The sequence below is a fragment of the Indicator indicator genome, chromosome 1, assembly GCF_027791375.1.
Source record: "Indicator indicator isolate 239-I01 chromosome 1, UM_Iind_1.1, whole genome shotgun sequence".
NCBI classification, from domain to species: domain Eukaryota; kingdom Metazoa; phylum Chordata; class Aves; order Piciformes; family Indicatoridae; genus Indicator; species Indicator indicator.
In genome coordinates, this window is record NC_072010.1 from 97,395,758 (window position 1) to 97,423,672 (window position 27,915).

A 27,915-nucleotide genomic window follows, 5' to 3' on the forward strand; every position below is an offset into this window, starting at 1 on the left:
TGGATTCATTACTACCCTGTTAGTGTTTGTAAAGAAATTTGTATCCTCCCTCCTTTATGCCCAATTTCTCCATCTGTTGAAGGGGAATTCTGACACTGGTGTCTTTCTTTGTAAACTGGATCCAACAGCATTTCAAGGCAAAGCTGTATTAAAGCTAAATATTAACATCATCACACTTACATTGTCATTTCAGGTGATTCTGGAGCACTGTCAGAAGATGACAGCCTCGGACTTTGATAACCTTGTGTTGCTTGAGCATCTTCTGTTGTCTCTCTGGTTGCCAACAAACTTAGCTTCAAAACCCTGGTGGGGACAAATCCTAGGTTCCAGTGCCAAACAGAAGAGATTCCTAGCCTCACTTTCCTGTCTACTCCTTCTTCAGTAACATATCCTAGTGCATGTGGTATGTTTTTCAACCTGCAGTTTCCCTAAGATACCAGTTACCTTCTCATAGAAAAGAAGAGTTTTTTCTTCTTCAGGATATTGTAGCACAGCAGAGCTTATTTTCCTGCATCTTTGCAACTAAAAAATGCTTTCTTATAGTGCTGTCATACAGCTGTTACAGAGCCACACAGGAAGCCATATTAATCTGACAATCAATTTTAATGCAGTATACCCCCTGCCAGAGTGCATGCAGGTGGCATTGGAGTGTTTTCTTGCAGCTCTGCTACACTTCCAGCATCCCTTTCTTTATTGAAAATCACTGAACTAGAAATGATTGCTGCATTGAATTTTTTTCTTCTTCCTTGGGTTTAATTCAGCTTCTCATTTATCTTCACATTGTTCTCTTACAGATGCTCTCTGCTTTCTGTATGGAGGAAGTGGAGTGCTTTCTTCTCCAGCACCTCATGCCTGCTTTCTGCCTGACCATGGATGGCCCAAAGGGCCAGGGTTCCAGCTACCCCCTGCGTCTTGGGCTCCCTGTCTTACATCTTAGTACCCACTCCAGACCACTTTATAGATAGCCAGCTAATCAAGGTGAGAGAGACTGTGAGAAGAGGGCTGAAATATTTTCTCAAATTAAATAACGCTCATTCAGTTTCTCCTTTCTTTCACCCAACTCTCCTCTATAAGAGCATGTAACAGACCAAATTTAGAACCTCCGGGTTGCTAGCAAGTCTATTCACTGCAGTAATATGAAATTCATATGGTGCAAATTAAGCTGAATTTCTGAGCAATCACATGGGTCTTCAGCATGGTGGGGGAAAGTGCACAAGTGGCCCCATTGGTGACAGACCTAGCATGGCTGTGAATGGGCAAGAGGCTGGGAGTTGCTTCTGCCACAGTGAAGGTGTGCTGATGGAGGCAACGACTAGCTCCAGCCATCTCCCTGCACTGGTACTGAGCCATAGCTCCTGCTAGAGAGAGGGCCATCCCATGCAATGCACTTACAGTGACAGTACAGATGCACAATACATTTAATTTTTTCAAAGAAAAAAGTCCTCACTTCAGAAAAAAAATCACAGTATCACAGTGTATCAGAGGCTGGAAGGGAGCTCAAGAGATCATCAGGTCCAACCCCCCTGCCAAAGCAGGATCACTTAGGATAGTCCCCACAGGAATGCATCCAGGTGGGCTTTGAAAGTCTCCAGAGAAGGAGACTCCACAACCCCCCTGGGCAGCCTGTTCCAGTGCTCTGTCACCCTCACTGTAAAATAGTTTCTCCTCACGCTGAGGTGAAATCTTCTATGTTCAAGTTTGAACCCATTGTTCCTTGTCTTATCACTGTGAACCACCTGGCCCCCTCCAGTTGACACCCACCCCTCAGATATTTATACACATTGATGAGATCCCCTCTCAGTCTTCTCAAGAATAAACAGCCCCAGGGATCTCAATCTTCATAGAGGAGATGCTTAAGTCCCCTAATCATCCTTTGTGGCTTTCCATTTCATTCTCTCCAGCAGTTTTCTGTCTTTCTTGAACTGGAGAGCCCAAAACTGGATACAGTATTCCAGGTGTGGTCTCACCAGGGCAGAGTAGAAGAACTTCCCTAGACCTGCTGGACACACCTTTCTTGATGCATCCCAGGATCCCATTGGCTCTCTTGGCCACAAGAGCACATTGTTGTTCCATGGAGAACTTGCTGTCCACCAGCACTCCAAGGTCTTTCTCTGTGGAGCTGCTTTCCAGCAGGGCAGCCCCCAACCTGTACTGCTGCCTGTTGTTATTCCTTCCCAGATATAGGACCCTGCAAATGCAGGGTTGTTATTATTTGTCCTTATTAAACTTCATGAGTTTTGCCTGCACCCAGCTCTCCAGCCTGTCCAGGTCACGTTGGATGGCTGCACAGCCTGACAGGTGTCAGCCACCCCACCCCATCCAGGTCATTGATAAAGACAATGAACAAAACTGGACCCAGTATCAATCCCTGGGGAACACCACTGGCCACAGGCCTCCAAGTTGAATCTGTGCCACTGATGATGACCCTCTGAACTCTGTTGTGGAGCCAGTTTTCAATCGCCCTCACTGACCAACCATCTATGCCACATCTCCTGAGCTTTTCTGTGAGGATGTTATGGGAGACATTATCAAAAGTTTTACTGAAGTCAAGATATATGACATCCACTGCTCTGCCCTCATCTACCCACTTGGTCATAACTTCATAGAAGACTATCAGATTAGTTAGACAGGATCTCCCCTTGGTAAATCCATGTTGGCTGCTCCTGATAACCTTCTTGATTTCTGTGTGGTTAGAGATGACCTCCAGGATGAGCTGCTGCATCATCTTTCCAGGGATGGAGGTGAGGCTGCCTGGTCTGTAGTTGCCTGGCTCCTCTTTCTTGCCTTTTTTTAAAGGCTGGAGTGACATTTGCTTTCTTCCAGTAGTCAGGCACCTCTCCTGTTCTCCATGACTTTTCAAAGATGATGGAGAGAGGTTCAGCAACAGTATCAGCAGCTCTCTCAGCACTCGTGGATGCATCCCATTGGGCCCCATGGATTTGAGTTGGTATAAGAGATCTCTAACCACGTCCTGCCTGACCAGTGGGATGTCCACATCTCTCCAGTTCTGCTCCCTTGCTTCTAGAGACTGAGGTTCCTGAGGGCTGGTCTTAGGAGTAAAGACTGAGGCAAAGAAGGCATTCAGCAACTCTGCCATCTCTGCATCATCAGTTACCATATCTCCCATCTCATTCAGCAGTGGGCTCACCTTTCCCCTGCTCTTCCTTTTATCATTGATGTATTTGAAAAAACTCTTTTTGTTCTCTTTCACCCCCTCTGGTGAGATTCAGTTCCAGGAGGACATTGGCCTTCCTCGTTGCATCTCTACATTCTCTGGCTCTACCTCTATAATCCTCCCAATTAACTAGTCCTTTTTTCCACATATTGTAAAGCTCCTTTTTATTTTTGAGTTTTACTGAGAGTTCCTTGCTCTCCACTTCCTCCACACAGAAAGCAAACAGAGAGATAAATGAAAAGCTGAATTAGACCCCAGGAAGGAGAAAAAAATGAAGATAATTTTGTAGTTAGTACTTGAGCCTGTAAGGCTGCTGTAGTGCAACCAATATTCAAGTCAAATGGTTTTATCACAGCACCAAACTTTATTTTAAAAGCCATACTGACTTAAAAATTTACAGAAACCTTTCTTGCTCTTCATAGTCCTAGATGAAATAAGCACACATTATTTTAAAACATTCTCTTTGAATGCTCATGACATGAGACAGATAGCAGTCCCAGACAATTTTTTCCATGGACAAAAGTGCTGAATCAGCATCATATGCTCTCAGAGCTAGCATGACAATGAAGACAACATTGAGTCACCCAGAACTAAGTGAGAGCACCTACTGCATCTTGCACTTACTACCAAATAGTCATCACATCCTGAGGAATTGAAATAGTCTATCACCTTTGAACTCACCATTAAAAGTACCTTGTATGAACTGTTGCTCCTTTAGATGGTTTAACAATTACAGGGTCATTTTTAATCTGCCTTGACTGTAGTAAAATTTCTTCAGTCATGCATGGGGATCCAATGCAAAAATGAGAATTAGGATGCAAGAAATGTTATGTGTAAGATAGATTAGGAACATCAGAGTCTCAGTATAGGTGAATCTTTCTTGGTGGTTTATCTATCCCTGGAAACAAATGAAAACTGAATAACAAAATGGCCAGTTAAAAATTATTGTGCTAATTATAGAACATGAAGCAGTTGTATTCAGTTCAAAACAGCCAGATAATTAGTAGAAGACCTGGGTCTATAATAGCTGGCTTCAAAGGTGCAGAGTAGGGCCAGAACTCTTCGTCCTGGGCTCATGGCATTGCCATAGCCATGCCAGATTAGTAGAGTGGGATGGTCAGTATAAACAGAGGTGAAGGTGCATTTATGCTGGACTCAGAGGGGACATCAGCTTATCAGAGGAAAACAATAAAGCATGGAAATGAGCATACCTGAGGTGCATGCATGAGTCTACCAGGGATAAAGGAGCTAGAATAACTGAGGATTTGCCTTTGGGTTGCCTTGCTGGCTGGGCAAAGGCAGTTCTTAGCTATCAAAAAGAGTCATCTTTCTTCTTGGCTCTCCTTCTGTCACTACACACCAGTGCTAAAAATAGTAGCTAGAAGTGGCCAGATTGCATGGGGTTAAGAAGAAAGGAGAAAATACTGGAAATGAGGTCTGAGCGTTGTCATCCTAGAGGGGAAGGAGAAGGTCTATGGTGCTGTTTGAGAAGAGCTGCAGATCTCCTGGGATTTGTTTTCCAATTAGTAACAAAGCCCATTATTAAAGTCTGTTTAGAGAGTTTTTTGACTAAAGTGAGACCTTCCTAAATTAGTAGCCATCAGTTCTGACTTGGATATTGTCAAATTCCATGGATTATGCTAGTGTACAGCCCTAAAGGCACTGAAAAGATAGGTGGTACCTTTTCATCTAAAGAACAAACCAATTGGAAATAATAGAAAATAAATGCCTGTGACCCTAAAATGCAACTCAGATTCAACAGTAGGTATCACTGAGACAAACTAGATGCGTATACAGATAAAGGCATCTGGACATGTTATAATACATGAAAATAGCTTTTAATTGATTTAACCCCACATTTCAAAATCTGTATCAATCTCTTTTTAGGCAGGGCAGATGTACTCACAGCTGCCTTCTATGTTATTTTCTGCACTACAGCTGTGGCTTTTAGAGTTGGCCTCTTGTAAGGGATTGACTGTGGACCAGAAGGAACATGGGTTCTGGCCTAACTGGTACTAATTAGCATATTTTCAAAAGTGTTGTCAGGCCTGGCCCATGAAACTGTGCAGCATGAAGAATTCCCAAGAATTGTTAATGGCCTTTGCAATAGGCCTGAGCCTCACACACTGAACCCAGCTCAGAAAAAAATTACTTTGTAGACATGACCATTCAGCTTTCCAAGGCAGCATCTCTGTGCATATTCTCCCATCCCTTGCACACAAGAACACACTTCAATGATAGCTATTTTGGTTGTGCAAATGCAGTGAAACCTGTATTAAACATTTACTTCTACAATTTCTTCTCAGAAACATCCTCTGGGTTGTTCTAAAGAGCTTAGGACATACACAATGGTTTATGATAACATTTTATTCAAGCTATATTTCAGAATAAAGATGATTCAGGATGTTGTATGAACCTTGTCCTACCCTCATCAAGGCATGAAGAACTAAACTTCAACAGATAGTGGTTTGAACATCTTTGGCATTTAAACAAGAGATTGCTTCCTACAGCAACCATCTATCCAAGCTTTGAGATACCAAATTATTTACTAGGAATTCTATCAACACATTAAAAAAAGTTGCCTATGATCTTTGCAATGGTCTTAAGAAATGTCCTTCGTAGAACTGAGTTCAATGCCACCTGAACTCTTGCTTTCGCAAGTACTCTTCCTAGGATGTAAACATTAACAGCAAGCTGTCATGGGACAGCAAGATCAGCTTGAGCATATATGCAATCTCCAGCGTGCAAAGGGGGAAAATAAGGTCCTCCCCAAAGTCTCACTCTCTGTCCTATCTATCAAAGTTGGGATATTATTGTAATTAGAAACTGAAAGATTTTGATATATTTTAGTGGCCAGCGAAATCAACTGGTCATTTGATTTTTGCCAGGAGCATTATAGACTGTTGCTAATTGGTCTTTTCATTGGCTTCACTGAAAAGAATGATGGTCTCAATTCTTGCATCAGTATTAGTGTGAGGTACACATTCCCGTTTTAATTTCTGCACACAGGATGCATGCTTCTACCAATGCAGCCCGAACGATAGCACTAGAGGGAGCTCCTGCAGCATCACCCACCTCAAAGACTCAAGTCTGAAATCAGACTTTAATCACAAGACTTGTGTCTAAAATGGCAAGGTTTTGGATTGTGGGTTGGTTTATTTATTTTTCACCTCTATGCACATTTGAACAACATGCTCAAATGTTCTTTTCTGTTACAAACTCTAGAATTACCAGTATCTCTCCTGCTCCTGACAACAGCTCCTATTGCATGGTTCCAGGAATTGAGACAGCCTGATAGCTAAATGTTTATCAAAATAACCAACTCAGACAACTATGGATATTGAAATTTGGGGGGAAAAAAAAAATCTTCCAACTATTACACTTTTGCCCTTAATTGAGACTTGACCCTCCTTTTAATCAGTAAACCCACAATTAAGCATGTCAAATTAAAATTACTATTTAGCCTTTGAATAAGTAAGAGACCCTTTGGGAATAATGTACTTACTGAGAAACTCTGAACAGAAATATTTACAACACTGTTGTTTTATTATATGCCTTTGCTGGCAATGGTTATGACTAAAGCAAAAGCGGCAGAAGCAGCTTTTCTGTTTTTAGAAAGATGTGTGCTGATTTACACAACCTCTCTAGTGAGGACAAAGGGGTATCCTCTTGAGAAGGAATTTGGTTTAAAAAGGTAGAAATTACTAATTTCTAATTAAAAAGTCAGGCTTCTATAGAAACACAACGGCCATTCTTTTAGAAAGCAGATGCATCTCAAATATCTACAGAAGACCTAACAATTGCATCAAACATTATGTTACCGTCATAGAAATGCTCAGAACCACCACTGCAATAGATGACACGTAACACAAAACACAAACATGAGAAATAAAGCTAACAGCTGAAGTTCAGCACAGAACTCTACTTACATATACACTAAGTACACTATATATATTTACTGTATAGTTCTTTAAAATATGAGAGGAACACTGCTCCGTTTAAAAAATTCAAGGCTAACTTACATGAAATAGTAAAGATACTGCTCAGTGCAGTGCTATGAGCAGGCAAAGTTTGAAGAGTTCCAGACCACTGTGTTCCCCCCTCCCCAAACAGGTGTACCAAAAAAATAATAATATACGCTTTCATTTCTTGCTAGTCTGAAATGCTTGCCCAGAATGATATGCCATGGGAATAAATTAATATTTTGATCTCTAATGACTGATTAGGCTTTTTCCTTGTGTCACCAGAAAAACCCAAAACACAACAACAAACCCATATTGAACATTACACTCACTCCATACTTTTAACAATTTACCTTGCATTCTCTTACTCTCCCTCAATCGCAGTGGATACATTCTCAAATGCTTACCAGATTTCCAGCCTCTGTCACACACTTCTCTTGGTGTGAAGTTTTTCATTCTTGACAATGTTCCAGTGTTCTATTCTCAGCACCCTCTGTCTCCAAAGTCTTCTCTCCCACCCAGTTATTTTCTCCTTTCCTAAATTCATTTCACTGGATCACTTTCAAAGCTTCTATACTTTGCTCCTCTGTGATTTCTTATCTTCTGCTTTTTTTGAAAAGCTACCAACTCAGTCCATCTTTGCACATTTTCCTCTCCCCTCATGTTATTCTTCCCTTGTCCAAGTGTCTTGTTGTGACTGCCAGCTGAGTTCCATATAATTCCTACTTCTCATTCCTCACAAATCTCTCCTCTCCTCAAATAATTCTGTTTTTCCCATCTCACTCTATTTTTGTGATTCAGATCCCTTCCCCGAGACCTTTCAGCCTGTCTGCATCATGAATCAGGATACCAGGATGTTGTGATAATGTTGTTTAGACCTTGGTGCAGGCAATTATTTTTGCTGATGTAAGCAAAATTAGTGAGGACTGCGTGATGAATGTATACTTTAATGATAACAGAATTATCATTATCCAGTACTCTCATCCAGCTGATTTAGAATTCTTCCCAGCATTCTGTAATTCACAATGGAGTCTCTCAGCATCTGCCACCCCTGACAAGAAGTCTTTGAGCAAAGCTGCATTTCTCCCTGCTCTCTTTTCCCTCCTTCACTTCCTCTTCCCCACTGCCATCATGGGCTTATACCCATGGCAATGCAAGAACCAAGAGGCATGGCTTGTCAGAGTCACCACATGAGCTAGCAATGTGCCCAGGTGGCCAAGAAGGCCAATGGCATCCTGGCCTGTATCAGGAATAGTGTGGCCAGCAGGAGGAGAGAAGTCATTCTGCCCCTCTACTCAGCACTGGTTAGGCCACACCTTGAGTACTGTGTCCAAGGAAGATGTTGAGTTTACAGAAGATGTATAGTTTACGGAAGATGTTGAGTTGCTCAAACATGTCCAGAGAAGGGCAACAAAGCTGGTGAGGGATCTGGAGCACAAGCCCTATGAGGAGAAGCTGAGGGAGCTGGGGTTGTTTAGCCTGGAGAAGAGGAGGCTCAGGGGAGACCTTATTGCTGTCTGCAACTGCCTGAAGGGAGGCTGTAGCCAGGTGGGAGTTGGTCTCTTCTCCCAGGTAGATAGATGACACAGAATGAGAGGACACAGTCTCAAGCTGCACTAGGGGAGGTTTAGGCTGGATGTTAGGAAGAAATTCTTCACAGAGAGAGTCATTGGCCATTGGAATGGGCTGCCCAGGGAGGTGGTAGAGTCACTGTCCCTGGAAGTGTTTAAAATAAGACTGGATGAGGCACTTAGTGCCATGGTTTAGTTGATTAGATGATGTTGGGTGATAGGTTGGACTTGATGATCTCGAAGGTCTTTTCCAACCTGGTTAATTCTGTGATTCTGAAAATCCCAGTGCTCATCATAACAAACAATTGTATTCATCACTTCACAAACATTGCAAGAAAGTATGCAAAGGAAGGCAGTAATGGGGTTGTAGTTGCAAGGTGAAAAACCAATGGTTGCATGAAGAAAAAAAAAAAACACAGAACTACTTAAACCAAACAAATCTTTTAATTAGAAAGCAAGAAACATGCAAACAGCAGGTATAGAAATTTATCTGAACCAACGTTTTTACTATAATGAAAGTTACTTTAAAACATTAATCCAAGCTCCCACATTTGCAGGTTCAGGAAAATATTGCACTTTGCATCTTCTAGCACCCCTCATACATGGCAAACATTTTAAAAACATTTTTGCTTATTTTACTTGCACACTCTCCCAAAGTCATGCACACAGTCATTCAAAAACAAAAGGTTAAGTTTTCCAAAAGCAATACCTTAGAATTGCACTAAAGCTCTGTAAGGAAAAATATAATTAATGTCTTATACAAATTCCATTAACGTCTAGGTGCTTGCACACAACTGCCAGTTACTCTTCATCTTCATTCTCGTTTTCCTGACCAGATCCTTCTGACCTGTCACCTTCCAATCGGTCTGTAAGACACAGAGATACAATAAAGAGAACTTCTAAAGTTTTCTGGTTTTGGTAAAAATTTATAGCATACTATCTCCCTGGGCTATGAAACAACACAGTGGCTGTGGGTTATACAGAAGAAGTTTCTATGGACTGACAGCAGAAATGTTACCACAGGAGAGGAGAACAGAAGAAAAGCTGAAAAGGTTTTCTAGGCATAAAAGCAAAATTTGTGTACCAAAGGAGAAACCTTGTAGCTGCTGACCAGCTGTCAGCACAGAAAGGATGACTGTGAACATAATATTAAAAAGAGATGGTGAATACAAGGAATTGAAAGACTGTTCTGGTGAGCTAAAACTAGAATAGCTGTAGTATTAGCATTTGTATACTCCAGAAATACCATACAAATAGCATTTATATACTCCAGAAAACTGGGGAATCACTGTCTGTCAGTGTATACATCAGAAAAAGTACCTCTTGATGTTCATGTTTGGAGAAAGATAAATGCAGAAATGTGTGAGGAAACATAATTGGCTCAAGATCTATCACTCAAACAACATGCACCAGCCATAATACAGATTTTTGCTGAAACTGCTGTAACTCAAATGTTGGGCAGTTCTTTGAATGAAGAAAAACCTAAACCAATATATTCAGTTACAGCAGTGCTGAAGCATACCACTGGGCTGGATACAGTGGCATCTTCCTCACTCTCTCACAGATCAACAAGAGATGAAAGAGGAACAGCAGCTGCTGCCAGGCAGAGCTTCCTTCATACCTCATCACTGTAAGCCCACTGCTCTGCTCAGTCAGTGCCAGAGTCCCTGTATTAAATAACTACAGTCACTTTAAGACTTCCACCCCATATGCCACATCAGCCTCTCAGAACTTCATCTTCTTGCTTCCTGCCCTGCATGATGTCTTCCCATTGCCCTACATCTTCAGTATGAACCCACTGCATCCAGCTTCTTCATAACTAACATCCAGGAACACGATTCTCCATGAAACCCATCACCAGGTTTAGCCCCTGGGGAACTGCCTTGTTGCTGCCCCAGGAACAGCTCCCAGCAGCAACGTTAATGTCTCCCACACCCTCCGTTGTCTCTACACAATTGTAAGCCAACAAAGACATTCGGTTTATCTTGCAACTCATTCCAGTCATCCCCAATAGCTTTTCCATTGCACATTAAAGATCATTCCCTACTAAAGAGAGTATTTTTCGACATCTAATTAGTACTACATCACAAATCAGCTCTTCCAGGATGGAGAGTACAGTAACATCTGAAAATACATTTTTCTCTTTTCTTGCTTTTTGTGTTGAGGGGGAAAAAAAGGCCCACAAAAACACCACCATCAAAACCACACCCACAGCTGCAAAAACACTGCAAAAAGTCTCACACAATTCCTTACTACTTCTATTAAGAGACCACTGAACAACCCTTGAATTTTCTTACCAACCCCAAGTGTAGCTACAGACAGATGAAGCTCTTGATATTTCCCCAATCTATCTCCTATTTCTTAGGCCAATGCAGTGGACAAGCTCTTCAGAAGTCTCTTACCTGCTCTTATATGATTCAATGAAGCCAGCATTCGTAACATAAAAGAAGCTGGAACAGTAATAGTGTTTCTGGTCTCTTCCAGCATTAATTCATTACGTGTTATAACCTGGAGGCAGGGAAGGGGAAAAAACAGCATCAAAAATAAACACAGAACTGTACTGTGGTGGCAGATATAAAGTTCCTATGAAAAAAAAAATATATACAGAGTCCAAAATTACAATAAGGGAGCAATATTTTAATGATTACTATTGCATACAATTACGCTTATTGTATGTGGTAAGAAATTCAGAGAGTGGCCACTGCCCACAAACATCTAATTGTCTATCTAGAGAATATTCTAGTAAGATTATTATTGCATTGTACATAAGTATAGCAGATATTAAGACAAACAACTGAGAAAAACTTCTGGAAATGAGATTTTGCAAGGAGTAAGGAGGACCAATGAGAGAAAGTGCTGTTAGAGGTAGCAGCTGTTGTAAAAAACAAAGTTCTAGCATCAGTACTGGCCTAGAACCTGGGAAGGAAAAGAGATGACATTACCCTAAAGTCCTACCTTCATGCTGCTTGAAACTTGTGGAGAAACTCCAAGGAACACAAGCAATTATTCTATCCCTGTTCATTAACATGGTTCAACTTCATAGTAACTCCTAAACAGACCTACAGCTTGCCTCCAAATGACTTGAAAGAACCAATTCCTACTGTCTTCGTTTCAAAGAAAAAAAATCACTAAACAAAGTTTTAGCTTTTTTGCTTCCTTCCTTCCTCTTTGTATTTCCTTAACATCCTTGTCACTTTGCTGTTAAGTTCTAATTCCACACTGTCTCTCTTTCCTTATCACTAGGCATAAAAACTTCAGGTAGTAACAAATTCTGACCTTTCTCCCAGATCAGGTGCTGCAAGGCAGGGAAATAATGCATTTCTTTTTTTTCTCTCTGAGACTCCTCAAAAGCCTTGTTGCTCTGGTAAGAACACGTTATTGCAAATGTCATTCTTATCTATTTACCAGGCACTCTGAATTGCTGATCATTCTTGAAAAGAAGCAAACTAAGATGACAGCAGGGTGCCAATTTTTTGCCTTTTGCCTTCTATTTCTCCAGTGCATCATCAGTAACACCCTTTTGACAGACTATTTCTGATGCTTATTCTCTATTCAGAGATTTGTTCCCATCCTTGCTGTTTCTTCCTATTCACTAAGGTCATGGCTTGCCGCAGTTTTAAATACAGCTCTATAACTATACTAAACTTTCCCCAAACACAATACTTTCTCATTAGACAAATTCCCTTCTATGGAAAATTCAGTTTAGGTATTTTAGATACTTACTGTAGCAAAACTTAACATGGTAAACCTCCCCTGCCCTTTACAAAGATATTTCAATAAATTATTACCTTAAAACTCAACCAATATGTAGAATTGCAAACCACGTAGCAGACAAATTTTATGAAAGGTCTAAATTTTTTATTAAAGAAAAAATAATTAAATAATTTACTATTTTTAAAAATTAAGCAACAAAAATATAGTATATGATTACTTTTAGCACATATTTGTGTTTAGCAGTATTTCTAAACACTAAAGGCTCCAAAACACACAATAGATTAAAACTATCATACAATATATAACGAAGCATCACTTCACGCTGTGTTACTGTTGCTAAAATAATGGAAAAGGTTCAAAACTCTCAAGTGTATGGTTTGAGGTTTTTATCAGTGTGATGGGGAGGTGGTGGCTGAGGGTTATGGATTTCTGCTTGTTTTCAAGATATATATAGCACTAATTCCGAAAACTAGCAATTTAAAAAATACATAGGTTACCATATCCCTGCTGTCCAAGACACTGCACCACAAAAGCTTTCAAACCACCCCATGGCCGAATTTGCCCTAATATATTATTTACAGAAAAACATCTAACATTTCAATAAATTATTTTACGTAAATCACTAAAATACAATTATGCAGCATATGATCATCACAGGCCAGTTGCTAAACACATTGTTATTGTTTTGGGGGTATGAAAACAGTATGTTACGTGACTTTACAGAAAGATTTTTATAATTGATTGGGCTTGCAATGTTTTCTTTATTTCATGAACTTCCTGATTTGCAAAATTAACCTTAACTCCCTCTTATGCCACAGAATATTTAATAGGCTTGATCTTTGCAATCCCTGTTCTTCTATATATCAGTGTATTTCCTTCAGCTAACTTACTTGTTTAAAAACAGGCATGACGTTCATTTCTTAATTCTTCCCAGTTTTCCTTCTGTATTGACTGTTGGTACTTTTCTCATGTACATAATACCAGATCACATCATATAATTTTTAGGAGAGTTTACTGAAATAGAAAGTGCCTTTGTGTGCTGCCAGTGATATGAAAGTTAGATATTATAAAGGGTAGCTTTTTATTTGTAGCTTATTTGTTGAACATTAAATAACTGTTAAATCAGTATCAGTAATTTGCACCAAAGGCTTTTATAGGATTGCAAGATGCAACATTACTGTGAAAAAGGAGGAAAAGTTCTTACCTCATCTGCAAGTTTTCTGTTAAAAATCTTGGATTCCTCCAATGGCGACCAAATTTTTATGTCATAATCAATACCCGAAGAGGCCAGAACTAGAAGTAAGCAACAGCAATTCTAAATTAAATGTGTTATATCTGTATCAGTATTTCCTGCACTTAACTGGAGACGAAGAAAAATACTTCAGTTGAAGCACTTAATTGCGAATGTCAGCTTTCATGCTGAACATACATCTGATTACTGTCTTCATATGAGATCTGAGCTAGGCTGTACACTTAAAAATATATATATATGATGAAAACACATGCAAACGTTTATTCTTTTTAATTCAAAGAAGTCATCAGAATATACATAAGATAGAAGCAGAAAGCAAGAACAAATGCAGCCACTACTAATATATTTCTGCTGATGGCCTAACAAGGATACGCATTAATGATAAAGCCTTAGAATTTGTAGACCCAGATACAAAAGCAGAAGCAAGATGATTTCCAACGTGCTTTGGCATTTGATAATTTCAGTGTATTCCATGTACATTTATTAAATATTCAAATATGAAGGTGTAATGGATGCTCTTATAAACACTTGTTAAAACATGGAAAACAAGAAGTTGCTGAACATTCTCTAAATCACAGAGCACCTATATGAATAAAAATTGCATAGAAAGGTATCAATAACTGGAAAACTGTGCATGATTAACTGTCCTGCAAGGAAGATGACCTCTTTGTTGCATTTCAGACAGTCATACTCCAAGAAATCAGTAAAGCTACAGGGTATTTTGAAAGATGCTTCCAAAAGATGTGTCCAACCTAACCACACACTCCAAACACGTACAGAAACACAATTTCAATTAAGCACTGAGAGCCAAGTAGAGACCAGATTCCAATATCAATTCCCAAATGGTTGCTGGTATTTCAGTGACTCCATATTTCTCTCATTACTGTCAGAGAAAACATTCAGTTTATTGAGGGGATTGAAAAATAGATATTCTTCATCTTAACTTTCTACAAGTACTACATTAGTTATATTTTCATTCCAATATGTTATTGAGTAAGGAGGGTTTTAAAGGCCAAGAGTCATTAGTAGTAAAAGACAAAATGAAAAGCCGTATAAATTAGATAACGTGGGAAGAAATGAATAATAGTTCATTAATCATTACAACACTCTATTGAACAAAGAATTTAAGGCTGTGCTTTAAAATGCTTTACTACAGATAACCTGAACTTGCAAACCATGAAAAGTTATCATCTTACTTGGGTCAAATGGATGAGGCTGAAGACAGTTCACCACATGATTATCAGCTTCCAGCAGCATGAGATGTTCAGCAGTATGTCTATCCCATATAAAAATATGGCCACAGTCTGAACCACTCATGACAAAGTTAGATCCCCAAAAATTGGCTTCCTTTATCTGCAGTGAAACCAAAAATAACAATTACTTGAGTAGCTTGGAAAGCATATAAAAAAGTATACTTCCATTTCTGAAATAACACTGCCTCTGAAGTAAGAGCTCTAGAACATTTATAAAAATTATAAAAATTTAAAGGAAACATTTAAAAAGAAATTATCAAAGAAGAAAATTCAGAAGGTTAATCTTCAGAGCAAAGTGGCTGCTAACAGAAAAAATAAGAGGAGCTGGGGCAGACTGAGCAGTTTGAAAACAAATGACAGCAGATTTGTCACTTTCAGAAGTGACAAGAACGATAGTGGAGACAAGGCTATGTGAAACAGTTTCTGTGAAGAGTTTGGTAGGTTAAAGTGAGTGACAGGCTAATCTGTTGGGGATTTTCCATTTACAGAGATGAGACAGAAGCTTATGAAAACTGGGAGGTGGGAATTATCTGACAGATTAAAAAAAAAGGATCATGAAATCAAACTTAGGAATTTTTCTCTCAACTCTCTGTATTCAATCAGATAAGAACTAGGAATTCTTAGTCCAAGGCCAAAAGTAAAGTTATAAGCCAGCAAACAAGGAAGGTATCCAGGTAAAAGTGACTTCAGCTTCAGCTAGTATGGTTATAGCTGATGAAAGTAAAAGCATCTCTGCCTGCAAGCTGAACCAATATCATCACGATATATTCTATTCTATATAGTCATTCCTTTCACTACTTTGTTGAATTATCCAAGTCTTTGCAAAAGATTTGAAGTGATATGGCTCACAGGTGTCACATATCAGTCTTGCTATCGGCAAAGAGTGTCTGTGATAGACTGCCAACATGGACTATCTATTATTGAAAAAATAAAGTTAAATACACATGTTGCTATAAATTTAGAGAGCAAGGCAAAACCTATCTTGCAAAGGAAGTGAATTTTTTGAGGGCCTACTGTTCACACTGAGTGGTTATTCTAGCATTTTGGGCCAGTTTATGGAATTTTACTTTGCACTGACTGGACTAGCATTACACAAATTACAGTAAAGTCACTCACTTCCCAGAAGTTACAAACTTTGGTTTTGGCCTATAGCTAACTCCTCTCTAATATTATTGATAACACAGTAGTTTGACTCTGGTTTATAATTGGTCATAATTAAAACTTTCAAGGAAGACTTCTCTGATTGGAGAACTGTATGTTTGAAGGAGGAAATTCTACACCTCTGAGAGTAACATTGTGATAACTTTTACTTGAAAGACACAAATTACTTGAGAATTTTTCATAAACCAAGAAAGATGTGAGGAAATTCACAAACATTCACACACAAAATGGGGTTTAAAAGTGTGCACATCAGTTTGTGAATGAACATGACATCATCAAATGAAGGGTATTGCAGAAAGATCAAGGCCCTTGGAGAAAGCTTCCAGAAAACCAGCCACTTCTCACTTCAACTGTATAAGTTTCAAAAAGCTTCCAGGAAAACAGCCATTTCAGTGTGTTGCAGCACTTCACAGTCAAGGAAGTGATGCAGACAGCATGCACTTGGGCCTTTCCCTTCTGGCGCTTCTCCAGGAAGCTCTGACAGCAGTAAAGGAGACTGACGAAAGGCTTCCTTTGGGGCAGGGGGACCATGTCAGCAGAGAAGGCAAAGCTGGAACATTGCATTCTGCCTTTCTTCCCCTGCCATCAAAACACAGCCTCCTCTGAAGAGTGGAACATCATCATCCTCTGGGTAAAAGAAAAAGGATGGTTTCAGGGAACAGTATGCCCATGTTTTAGGCTAGTTACTATATAATAACAGATTATTACATCAGCTGCTTCCCATTATTTGTGTGAAGTGCTATAATTCAGTAGGTATTTAAACCTATTGTCTTGAGCTCCCTAAATATTCATGGCCTTGTCAGCATTGCTGTTCTGGGCATGCATTTGCTAACAATGCTGTGAATACTCTTCAAATGAAGTAACCAGCTCTCCCTTTAGAATGGCTAGGCTGTCTTGTGCCGATTCTGAGAACTAAAGAAAATAGCAGATACACTCAATGACAGGATAGCTAACTTGACAAGTACTTGACTTGAAAACTTCTTCGCAAGACAAGCAACTCAAGAAATCTGAACTTTCTTCTCCTCTTTGTTCCCATCCCTCTTCCTAAAATGAGATATTATCATAGGATCATAAGAATAATGTATTATCTGATTATCATATTTGCATACTAGTTATATTTTTTGTATGGACTTATTATTTATATTAGACTACTTTTATTTCTTAAATGTTATTTATTTATAAATAACTACTTTTTTAGTATATGCTGTATTATTTATTAACTGTGTATTTACTAATTCATTGGGAAAATCTAGACTCCAGTGTTTCATAGATCTGCAATCTCATCTGAAGGCAGCTGAAACAGTCTGTCCTATGAAACAATAGCGTCACAATGAAAGTAATTATACAAATGACAGAGGAATTGCAAGCCAGGAAAAAGTTGCAGTAGTATCAGGTATCAATTTCCTTGAAATACAACGTTGATATTATTCTTCACCTGTTACATTCCAAATACTCTTATGTTTATAGACTTAGAGTGGCTTATTCAGTTTTTGAGCCATAAAAAGCCACCGTAGAATCTTTCTTTAAAAGAAGCAACTACTAGGTTTGTGAAATGTAGAATAATCTCTTCATGCCTCACTTGTCCTCCTTTCATAAAGAGACCTGATCCAATCAAAGCCAAACTATTAGTCTGACTGAACAAGAATGGGTCACTTCCTTCACTAATGACAAAAATTTTCTTCAGAAATCACTTCTGATTTCAGTGGTATCCTTTTCCATTGCCGTCCTACATCATCTATGGGGTGTGAGATTAGACAGGTTGGCAGAGGGAGAAGGGTAACTGCATGTCCAATGTTTGAAGTTTAGCATAAGTATTTTCATAATTTTAAGTATTTTAGAGTATCTTTGGAATAAGGGACCAAATTTTGATTTTGAGATCATTTACACAGAATTCTACTGTGGAATTATTTTTCAAGTAACACATCATAATAAAGCTATAAGGGAGACTGCACCTGAATCCTTATCTTTCTTTGTGCATATTTTTCTCAGAAAAGCATTAGAGAAAAGGACAGAGACATTGTCTTGCTCTGTGCTTTGCCCCAGCTATCTTGATTTAAAAATCACTGTGATAAAGAATCATATTAGCAAGTTAACCCCTACCACTGTTAAAAATATGTATTTTATTTCCAACCTGAGTACATCCAGTTTTACATTTCAGGATTGCTAGATCTTTGCTATAGAAAACGTACCACTGATTGCAGTTAGCACAATAAAATTGTCCTCATGTCTAAAAATAAGCCACAGAAACTGCACTCCTAGCTGCTCTAGTGAAAGACCCATTTCCAATACATTCATCTTACAGCAGCTTTTCTCTTACAGTACCTCCTAATATAAATTTTTATTATCCTAAGTACATCTACATTATCTCCAATAATAAATAACTTCATATTTTATTTCTCAATTATGACTTCTTCCTGCCTTTTTATTCTGCTATTTAACTGCTGATTTTACATTTTTAATATTCATTAAATCTAATTTTAGTACCACATAAATTAAGAATAAAAATTCACATCTGAAAAAGGTGTTTTCAAGTTCACATACACACTTCTATATGCATACACAACTTAACCCATTTATTGGTTACACACAGATACTCTATTGACGAAAAGTTAAATTCAACAGTTTGTAGGGGGGACTGAGGACTTGGGGTGAGTGGAGTAGAGGAAGAATGGTGTATATATAAAAGGAAATAAGACTAGGATTGGAGGGAAAAATACTGAGGAAGAGATAAGACACACAAAGAACAGATGAAGGTATATAGCAAAAGACAGACGTGGGGGGAAAAAAAGGGAAATTTGAGCACACAAGAGGATTTTTTCTTCCACGACCTAAAGAGAAACAGGAAATCCCACCCTGCATCACTACCATCCACCCCCAGCTGCCATACTTCCAGGACTGTTTCATGAAAAGCTGGCCATACTCAGGGCTCTAATGACATCATTCGAGTGGGTTACATGGCAGGGATCTGTTTGATGGATATAAAAATGTTCTAACCCTGACAATGGTGCAAGCAAACATCAATATAATGCTCTTTCTATTGCTGCTTGACAATCAAAGAATGACACTTAAAATACACTTATTAAAATCATTACAGTATTGTCAAATTCAGTTCTCAGAATTATGGAAGTATCAGAAATAATCAATTTGCCTGCATAATCTTAATTACATGGATATATACAATTAATATATATAATATATATTTAATATGTGTGTGTGTGTATATGCATATATATATACACACACACACACAGAGGTATCAAAATAATTCATGCTCACTTAATTGGGCTGCTCAGTTGTGTAAGAAGAAAGACCTCTCTAAGCAGTCTTCTTCACAAATGTAAAAGGGAAACACCATCAGCCCTTGCCTTGCAGGAAAGAGGGTATTGATCAAAAAAAGAAATTGAAATTCATTTTGTCAACATCAAAACCAACTGGGAAAATTACATCAGCTTTCATTGTGTGCATTCCTTGTCATATATATGGCATATATATTCATGTGAAAGAAAAGCAAAAACGTTAACCCACATCCAAAAGAAAACAAACAACACAGACTATGAAATAATGTGTATAGCAACATGTATGCAGATAGAGACTGAATTAAGATCACTTAGGAAAGCTGAGTCTCTTATCTCTTAACTACAAAGTTCTTGATGCTATTACTTTCAAATTAATGAATTTTTAAACAATTAGAATTAATTATTCAAATGCAGTGCAAAACTCCTTGTCATTAATCAAAGTATTTTCAAAGCCTTTTTTCTTCTGTAGACTGAAATATGCATTTACTGAAGCATTTTCTCCAAGGTAATGAATGATGTTCACACAAACTCTAGAGAATTGCCTTTAGAGGCAGAGGTGCTATTCCTCAGATCATCTGCACCATAACACACCTGCTACTTCTACAAAATACCACCTACTACTCAGAACTTCCTTCTTCAAAATACTGTAAAAAACAAAAAAAAGAAACAGCAAGAAAAAACAGCATTGGTTTCTCCTGCACCACTGCTTCAGAAAACAGTAATTTTTTCAGAGTACTTTTTTTAGTGTACAAAGAGTTTGTACCATTGTTCGGGAGTTGCGATGACCTTTATAAACCATCTTTATCAAAGGGCGTCTAATATTCAACGTTTCCAGTTCTTCCATTTCTTTTCTTTCTTTCCTTCTTCTGAAGAGCTCCTGAATGCGGGCAACAGCAGACCGTCTATAAATTGCAGACAAAGAGAACACTAATGAGAGCCCATCTCTAAATACTGAAATAGGCTATCAAAAAGGACTATAAAATAATAATTAAACACTCAAACACACTCTCCATAAATTTGGAGCATATAACAATTTAATCCCTAATGTAAAATTACAGACTTTCATTTTCCATCCTGGCTCAGAACAAGAATAGCATGCAACACAGTGGAACGTCAAATGATGCAAAACTGGATTTCCCCTCTGAAGAGCAAACTCCAGCTGTTGGCAAAATACACATGCTATTTTATTCTTTAGTGCTAGAGATATCCCCCACTTGTAAAGAGGAAGCAAAACTCTAAAGTGAAGAATCTATTCCGAACGAGAAGTTTTGAAAATTTAAAAAATTTGTTAAATGCATTCACTGTTTCTGTATGACAAGACTCAAGATTTAGACAGCTTGAAAAAGTTCCTAGCAAGGCAAGATCCCATTACGTTAGCAGTGAGTGATACAGCAGAAAATTTCCTAGAATAAGATAAAAAGAAATGGAGAAATTATGTATTTTGGTTTGTAAATGTTTAATTTCAGGAGGCTATTTTTGATTACTCTGTGGAAAGACCCTGGTGGCAAATTTTAGCTCTAAGTTTGCAGATGTCTGTAATAAGCAAACTGTCACATTGCAGCACCTGTACCTAAGTTTTTTCTTCTTTTATTCCAAGCCAGGGCTGCTATTAGCTTTGAGGTCTTGAACACAGTCCCAGGGGAATGTCACTCTCAAGAAGGAGCAGGCAGAGATTTTAGAAGAACGAAAGGAGTCAGACTGTTACAGGAATTTATGTTTCATTTTTGCCATAGCAGAAAGTTGGACTGAGAAAATTAAAGTAAGTGTTGTCCTACAGCTAGGTAAAGAAGGAAAAGGAATGCAAGTAGTGAGTCATCAATACAGATTTTTTTTAAAAAAAAAGCAAACACAAAATGACCAAAACACAAACTGTCATACTAAGGCAGATCATCTAATACAACTAAGCGTTTAATACTGAATTTAATACTTAGATTTTATAGAAACCAGAAGACTTTTATAAGCACTAGCCAACAGACACATATAACAGTGTCAGTTCTTTGAAGTTTGTCTAGCTAACAATCCCAGATTGCTGGATTCTCAAACTTAAATAGATTTAAGAAGAGGGTTTGTAACAAAGTCATCATACAGTAGAGGGGGCAAAAGGCTACATTCTTTATCATTATAAAGATATCAAGAATAGAAAGCACATCTGTACATTAAAGATCACAGAGTTATTCCCCCCACCAGCTTATTTCTACATGAAAGAAGAGTGGCATCTATATGATAGGCTACATAGAACACAGAAACCTCAAACAATTATTTGTACATGTTTGTTTTGTTTGTTTTTTTTTAAATATGGTTTTCTGTGAGAAAAGTGAAAGCAAGAATCATCTGAAAACAACTACTCTGCTGCCAACCCTGTAAGTGACCACACACTTTGGAAACATCACACACAACTCTTCAATACAGGAAGACCCTTTTGGTTTCAGGAGTAAACCTGCTAGCTTTACACCTATCACTTATATATTAGTATTCTCTACATTAATTAATAAAAGATGAGCAGTGAAAAAAATTGAGAAGTTAAACATCATTAGTACTGACAAAGCTTGTATAGCTTGTTCAGGAGAGTTACTTGCTAGACAGCAATAGCAAATTTGGGGATTAGAAGATGGTATTAAAGTACCTAACTGGTAATCCAAAGTAGTTTTGTGCATGATTTTTCATCATAGTATCTCTAGAAAAAGTAATCTCCTCCTCTAAATATCCCTAGGCTTGAATGCAGACATTACAAAAAATCCCCAAACAACAAAAGCAACCCTGGAGGCTATTCAGCAGTGGCTCAGAATTATGCATTTTTAAATAAAAGCAGAAGCACAGAAACAACATTTGGTAAAAACAGTGTCTTTCAACTAAATTCATTTCTTACTATAAAATCCTGGCTTTGTGTCTTATTTTAAAAGCATTAATGCAGTGATATTTAGTTATTTTGTAAAGCTGATCATTACCTTTCACCAGAGAGAATGCAGCCAAGCACGCATGGCTATAACGCTAATACTGTTATTGGGCACTCTAGTAACATGCCACAAAAGCAGGAGCCTGACAGAATCAAGTCTTTCCCAGAAAAGATAAACATGAGCCCAATCTAACGATATTTCAGAATAAAGAACATCATAGGGAAAAGGATTCTCTCTGAGAGGCATTACTTGTCCCTAATTACAGGCTTCTATAGTCTTAGAGTCACACAAAGAAAAAACAACCAACCAAAATGTTTTAATTTATATTTGTGAGAAGCAATTCCTGCCTGTACCAACATAAAACTTAGATAGCAGCTTAATCACTTGGAGCACAGCAGATACAGAAGCACACTGTGCAATTCATACTGTTACAATGTTCAGCCTAAGCTAAGCCTGACTGTAAGTCGCTGCTTCTCTTCCAATCTGTGTACACTTCTAAGCACAAAATGCCATATAATGACATTTATGCACATTGTGCCAACACTCCTGAAGCACCTCCATCAATTGACACAGTTGTATTATGTATTCACATTCAGTAATCAAATAATGAAGAAGCCTGAGAAAGGTTTGATATAGATTAATGTTATTAATTTTATGGTACAGAAAATGTTAGGTATTGTAAAGCCAATGAAAATAACTTTTAGTTATGCCCCTATACTGTAGGTAGTGCTCTGACTTGAGAATAATTCAGTTCTATGGTCTGGTCTGCAGGCACACAGCCCATTTAATTGTGTTTTGCCAAATTTTGCAGTATCTTAGAGTAATACATTACAATACAGGTTGCGTGTGCATTCTTCAGTAAGACTGAACCCAAGATGATGTGTGACACTCATTACTTCAATGGAGTGTACCTTATGGAAAGATAATTTAGAAATATTGCTGCTGAAGTTAAGAATACAGACATGAACTGACTATTATCAGCCAGGTTTGAAGTCTTCAAAGTCGATTGTTGTAAACATTAATTATCAAGAGCCCATTTAAATGAATCCCTAAATGAGTTGAATTGAGATTCAGAAGTGAAGCCATTATATTTGTTCAATTAAGCACAGGTTAAAAAAAAATAGTCAACAAAACCCCCCATCACAGAACCCATGAAAACCCTGTAATTCACAACTACATATTATACATAGGGAAATTAAAAAGATGAAAAAAAAAATTTTTTTTAAAGGCTTAATTTACCAATGTTGCCTCTCAGGGCATTTCCTGCATGTTTAGAAATTCTGAAGTGTAGTAAGAATTTTTTTTAAACTGACATCTATACAATTTGCACAAGTAAACAACTAGCTTGTTTCATAGAGCACAGTATGTCACATGTTACTCTTTTAAAATAATACTCTTTGAGACAATTGCAGACCTCAGTTACTCAACAGTTTCTGGCTAACTAGCCCCACATGTTTTAAAACAAATATGGTCATCTACTAGTTAGAACAGAGGCAGTCAAAATTAATTGTATGTTTTTCAAAAGTAAAATCTACATAGAGGAATTCTAGTACAAACTTTGTGCCACTAGAAGTCCAGATGTAGAGGCTGCCATAAAATTAATGCTGTATCCTAGATTATCCTGTTTCTTCCAAACACCATTATCAGACTGATTGCCTCCTGAGCTAGGCAGCTAGGCTGTGAGCTAGGCTGTAAAGCTCACGTAGACTTGCTTCCATTTTCCATCCTTCTCATCTCAGCTCTGTACTGAGAATTGAGCTCAGTATTTATTCTCCAGGATTAAGGATTTTTGTCATTTCTTGTATTTCTAAATGCACTTACATAAAAACACTCTCTCTGTAGTGAATAAACTAGCCAAAAATATCTTTTAAAGTTTTATTGGGAATAAAGAAGCAAGCAAGGAAACACTGCGCTGGGCTGAGAAAAAAGGATGAAAATACAGCAAAGGCAATAGCTTTTTTCCCTTCTTATATAGCTATCTCATTTAGATAAACAGGCCTATGTTAAAAAGAAGGCAGGGATATGACAATGAGTCCCCAGAATGTTCTGAGGTACTCGGGAGAAAAACAGGATCAGAGAGTAAGACAATCTTTCTCACAGAACGCTGAAAGGCCTCCCACATTCTTATCTGAAATCCGCACATTCCAAGGCAGAGCCAGGAAGGTCGCTTTTATCTGTGGTCTGTCTGGTAAGAAGTCAATTCGAGCCTTTTAAAAGAAATTCACTGAACTTAACTCTTTAGTTGACACAAATCACATATTCTTTTATGAATATTGTAATAATATTCACTACAGTATCTTTTTTCAAAGTACCAGAAACACTGGCTCCTTCTCTTCTGCTCTTTACAGTTAAGATTACTTTTCCCCCCTCCCTTTTGCTGCTATCTTCTCATTTGAACTATTTTCCCCAATGCAAAACAACTGCATAGGATCTAAGGCTTATAAGTATTAATTTAGAACCTATTTCTGTGATGCCCTATGGTCACTCTTTGTTGACCATGTAGGAGAACTCACTGGTCAGCTACCATGCTCTTATCCAAGAACTCCAATTATGTGTCTTAACAAGCTGGCTTGTTACGAGCACCACGAGAGTCAGGAAGGTGGCAAATTAACAAGCCACTGCATTGGTCTTTACATCACAACCCACAAGTTCTCTCGCTATTTTAGTCTCCTGATTTTCTCCCCCCTCCTACTGGGGGAAAGTGAGTAAGCTGGTGTGGTGAAGCTGAGCTGCATGACAGGGTTAATTCACAATCATCACATTACAATAGATGCCTTTTCTAAATATCAAGAATTTAACTGTATTTCTGATTTTAATGACCAGATAACCATGCTCCTTTAGAAGCCTCCAAATCTCTGAAAGAGATTCTCTAATGCTGTCAAATTTTGAGCACTGAAATAGTTCAAAACCAAGGTCAAAACCATCATGTTAATAGCATGGTGACTCTGCCCTAAAGTCCAAGTTATTTCACTGCTGATCATATAAAAAAAAATGTTTGCCATAATGAACTCCTAAGTAATTTCCTGGCTTTCCAAAACAACCATGTTTCTGCTATTCTCAGCTACAGAATATTTTTAGAATTTTCACCTGATAGGCTGCAGAAAGACAGTGAAAACTGGAGAAAAATACACTGATAAAAAATTCCATTAAATTTACAGCAATATGAAACAAATATTCCCATAGGCTATGCTCACAAGCTATAGAACTCCATGCTTAATATAGAAAGAATGCCTAATGTGAAATTTGAAGTACAAAAAACATACAGATTCCTAAATCTTTAAGAAAGATGCCCAGTTAAATCCATGCATGCTAACTGCAGCTAAGAATGTAATATAGGACAAAGAAATAAATACCTGTATTATTTTCCTGTAGGCATTTAAAATATAGGACTCAGGCTAAGTCTTTTATGAAACCATATCCTGAGTCTTTTCATTTTCAGGAACATAAATCCAAGACATAATTTTCATCATTAGAATTATTTTGTGCCATTTTCCCTACATATAGCCTTTACATTAAATCACAGTAGACAGCTTGTCCCTCTCACAGTGTAGCCAAACGTAATTGCGTAAATTGCCTTGTATGTTCTTATAGTCCGTTCACTCAAGTATTTCAATGAAGATTATATGTTCAAGTGACTTTTTCATTAAACTTCATTAAAAGAAATACTGTATAAAATTTAGGATGCATCTTCCTAAATATGTATTATCAAATATAGCTTTTAAAATTATGCTCAGTTCCATAACCTTGTTCAGGCAAAAACCAGAAACTATCTTTGATACACGTATTGTTATATTTTTGTCCAGAACTGGGTGTTCTCTGCTACCAGACAAAGCAAGTCAGCAGTGGCACATGCAAATATAACACATTCCTCAGCAGCTAAATAAAAAAAAAATTTAAAAAATGTGCTTTTCACAAAGTACTCACTTTTCAAATTCCATTAATTTCTATGGCATACAATAAAAATGTTAATAGGGTGTTAAATTTATACACTGCCATTTCTTTTCAATTTCCATGCAATACATGCAGCTAAATATAACTCAAGCAATACGCTCTCTAATTCATAGCATTTTCAGTACAGCAATTCTTAAAATGTCAGTTAGATATGAAAAACAAGAACCTAATAAGTCCATTATATGGCAATAAAAAGGAAGAGGGAAGAAAATAATTAATTACCTCATTATTCTATCACCTATCGCTGTTCCTCTGATATTATATCTAGTAAAAGGAACAACAACTGAAGTCATTAAAAAATGCTGTGTATCATTTTTTTAAAAGGTTAGCATCGATTGCAAAATGTGCTCTACGTATTTCAACTGAGAAGACTCTTTCCCCTCAATGTGTTAGTACAAACCTTTGATTTCAGCAAAAATAGAATTCAAATTACATAATGATACATAAAGATGTTATAAAATGCAGCGATTCTTCATATATTGTAGAAGTAGAAGCAGATGAATAATCATTTCCATTTTACACGCACATTTGAAAATTTAACCTACTAGTTCAACTTTCCATGCTTTGCCTCTGCTCATAGATCATACACTTCTGTCAAAGTGTAAACAAAATTAATTCAGTCATTTAAATAGGAAAGCAGTCGTCGGAGAGTTATTTTGGCTAATTTGTGCAAATTAAGACAAATTCATTGAAAACTACACTCTCTGCTCAGGAAGAACTTGCATTTTGTGTAGATCTGTTGTTCATCCTAAATTACAAAGTACAGTGCTAAGACAAGCCATATTATCTATCCCTATTCCACCTAAATTTTATGGATCTAGTAAGTTTCAAAGATGTGCTATGCACTTACTTAGAGACTTAAAAACCTGCATATCTCCTCATATTTATAAGACAAAAGATCTTTTTCTGTGGATTCCCTAAAATTCCCATGAAGTTATTTTGTGTGTTGAATATCCAGCTAAACTCCTCTGTTGCACAAAACAGGTTTCTTTTTTTTTTTAATTTAGAAATAACCTGTGCAGTTCTTCATAGCCAATGACAACAAAAAGTTAAATAACTATATTCTTTCAGTCACTGGTCTTCGCTTTTTCTGTAGTGATGCTCAATAGCTACAGAAATCCTACAGAAAAAGAGTCAGATGTCATATTCTCAATTTATTTCAAATAAATGTCCTTCTGTGCCAAAACTATTCCTAGCTGATTCCTAATCAACATTCAGCTGACTTAGCCTATCTATCAACCAAAGGGTCATGGCATTTCTATAAATTTTGCTGCTGCTATTTTAAGTCCTTCTCAAAATACCAAAGCGAGTCCAAGGTTTGTGCTTCCCGATCTGTTGCACAGCCATTCCCAACACTTCAGTTTCAGGTTAGTTAGTGAGAAACTAGCTATCCTCATTTATAAGCATCCATTAAAAAAAAAGAAATTATGTCTCTTGTATCTATTCTTAGATTATGTGAGAGAGAGAAAGATCCAATCCTTGGTATGAAAACATTAAAAGTTGGATTTGTAGTCAAAATTCAAATAATGGAAGCTCTGTAAATATTAGATTTGCAAAACAGACAACATTTTATTTGTGAATTTGAACTCTACACTTAATCTTACTAAAGTGTGATGTAGCAGGAAGTTCTCCATTTTAGAGTAGAATCAGAAGTCTGCCCTTTCTCAGTGGAAAAAGTTGTACTTT

The 27,915-nt window shown here is 37.6% G+C and overlaps 1 protein-coding gene across 1 annotated transcript in view; it reads right to left on the minus strand.

Moving 5' to 3' along the window:
• Positions 1-9,149: 9,149 nt before the first annotated feature.
• The window catches only part of DCAF6 (DDB1 and CUL4 associated factor 6), a 93,183-nt gene continuing 74,417 nt past the window's right edge, over positions 9,150-27,915 (minus strand). The window contains exons 18-23 of the mRNA XM_054391004.1: positions 26,452-26,493; positions 20,148-20,286; positions 14,871-15,027; positions 13,627-13,715; positions 11,111-11,216; positions 9,150-9,574 (exon numbers count right to left, since the gene is read on the minus strand). Of these exons, the coding sequence (XP_054246979.1) occupies positions 9,510-9,574; positions 11,111-11,216; positions 13,627-13,715; positions 14,871-15,027; positions 20,148-20,286; positions 26,452-26,493 (598 nt within the window). The 3' untranslated portion in view covers positions 9,150-9,509. The remainder of the gene's footprint in view (positions 9,575-11,110; positions 11,217-13,626; positions 13,716-14,870; positions 15,028-20,147; positions 20,287-26,451; positions 26,494-27,915) is intronic.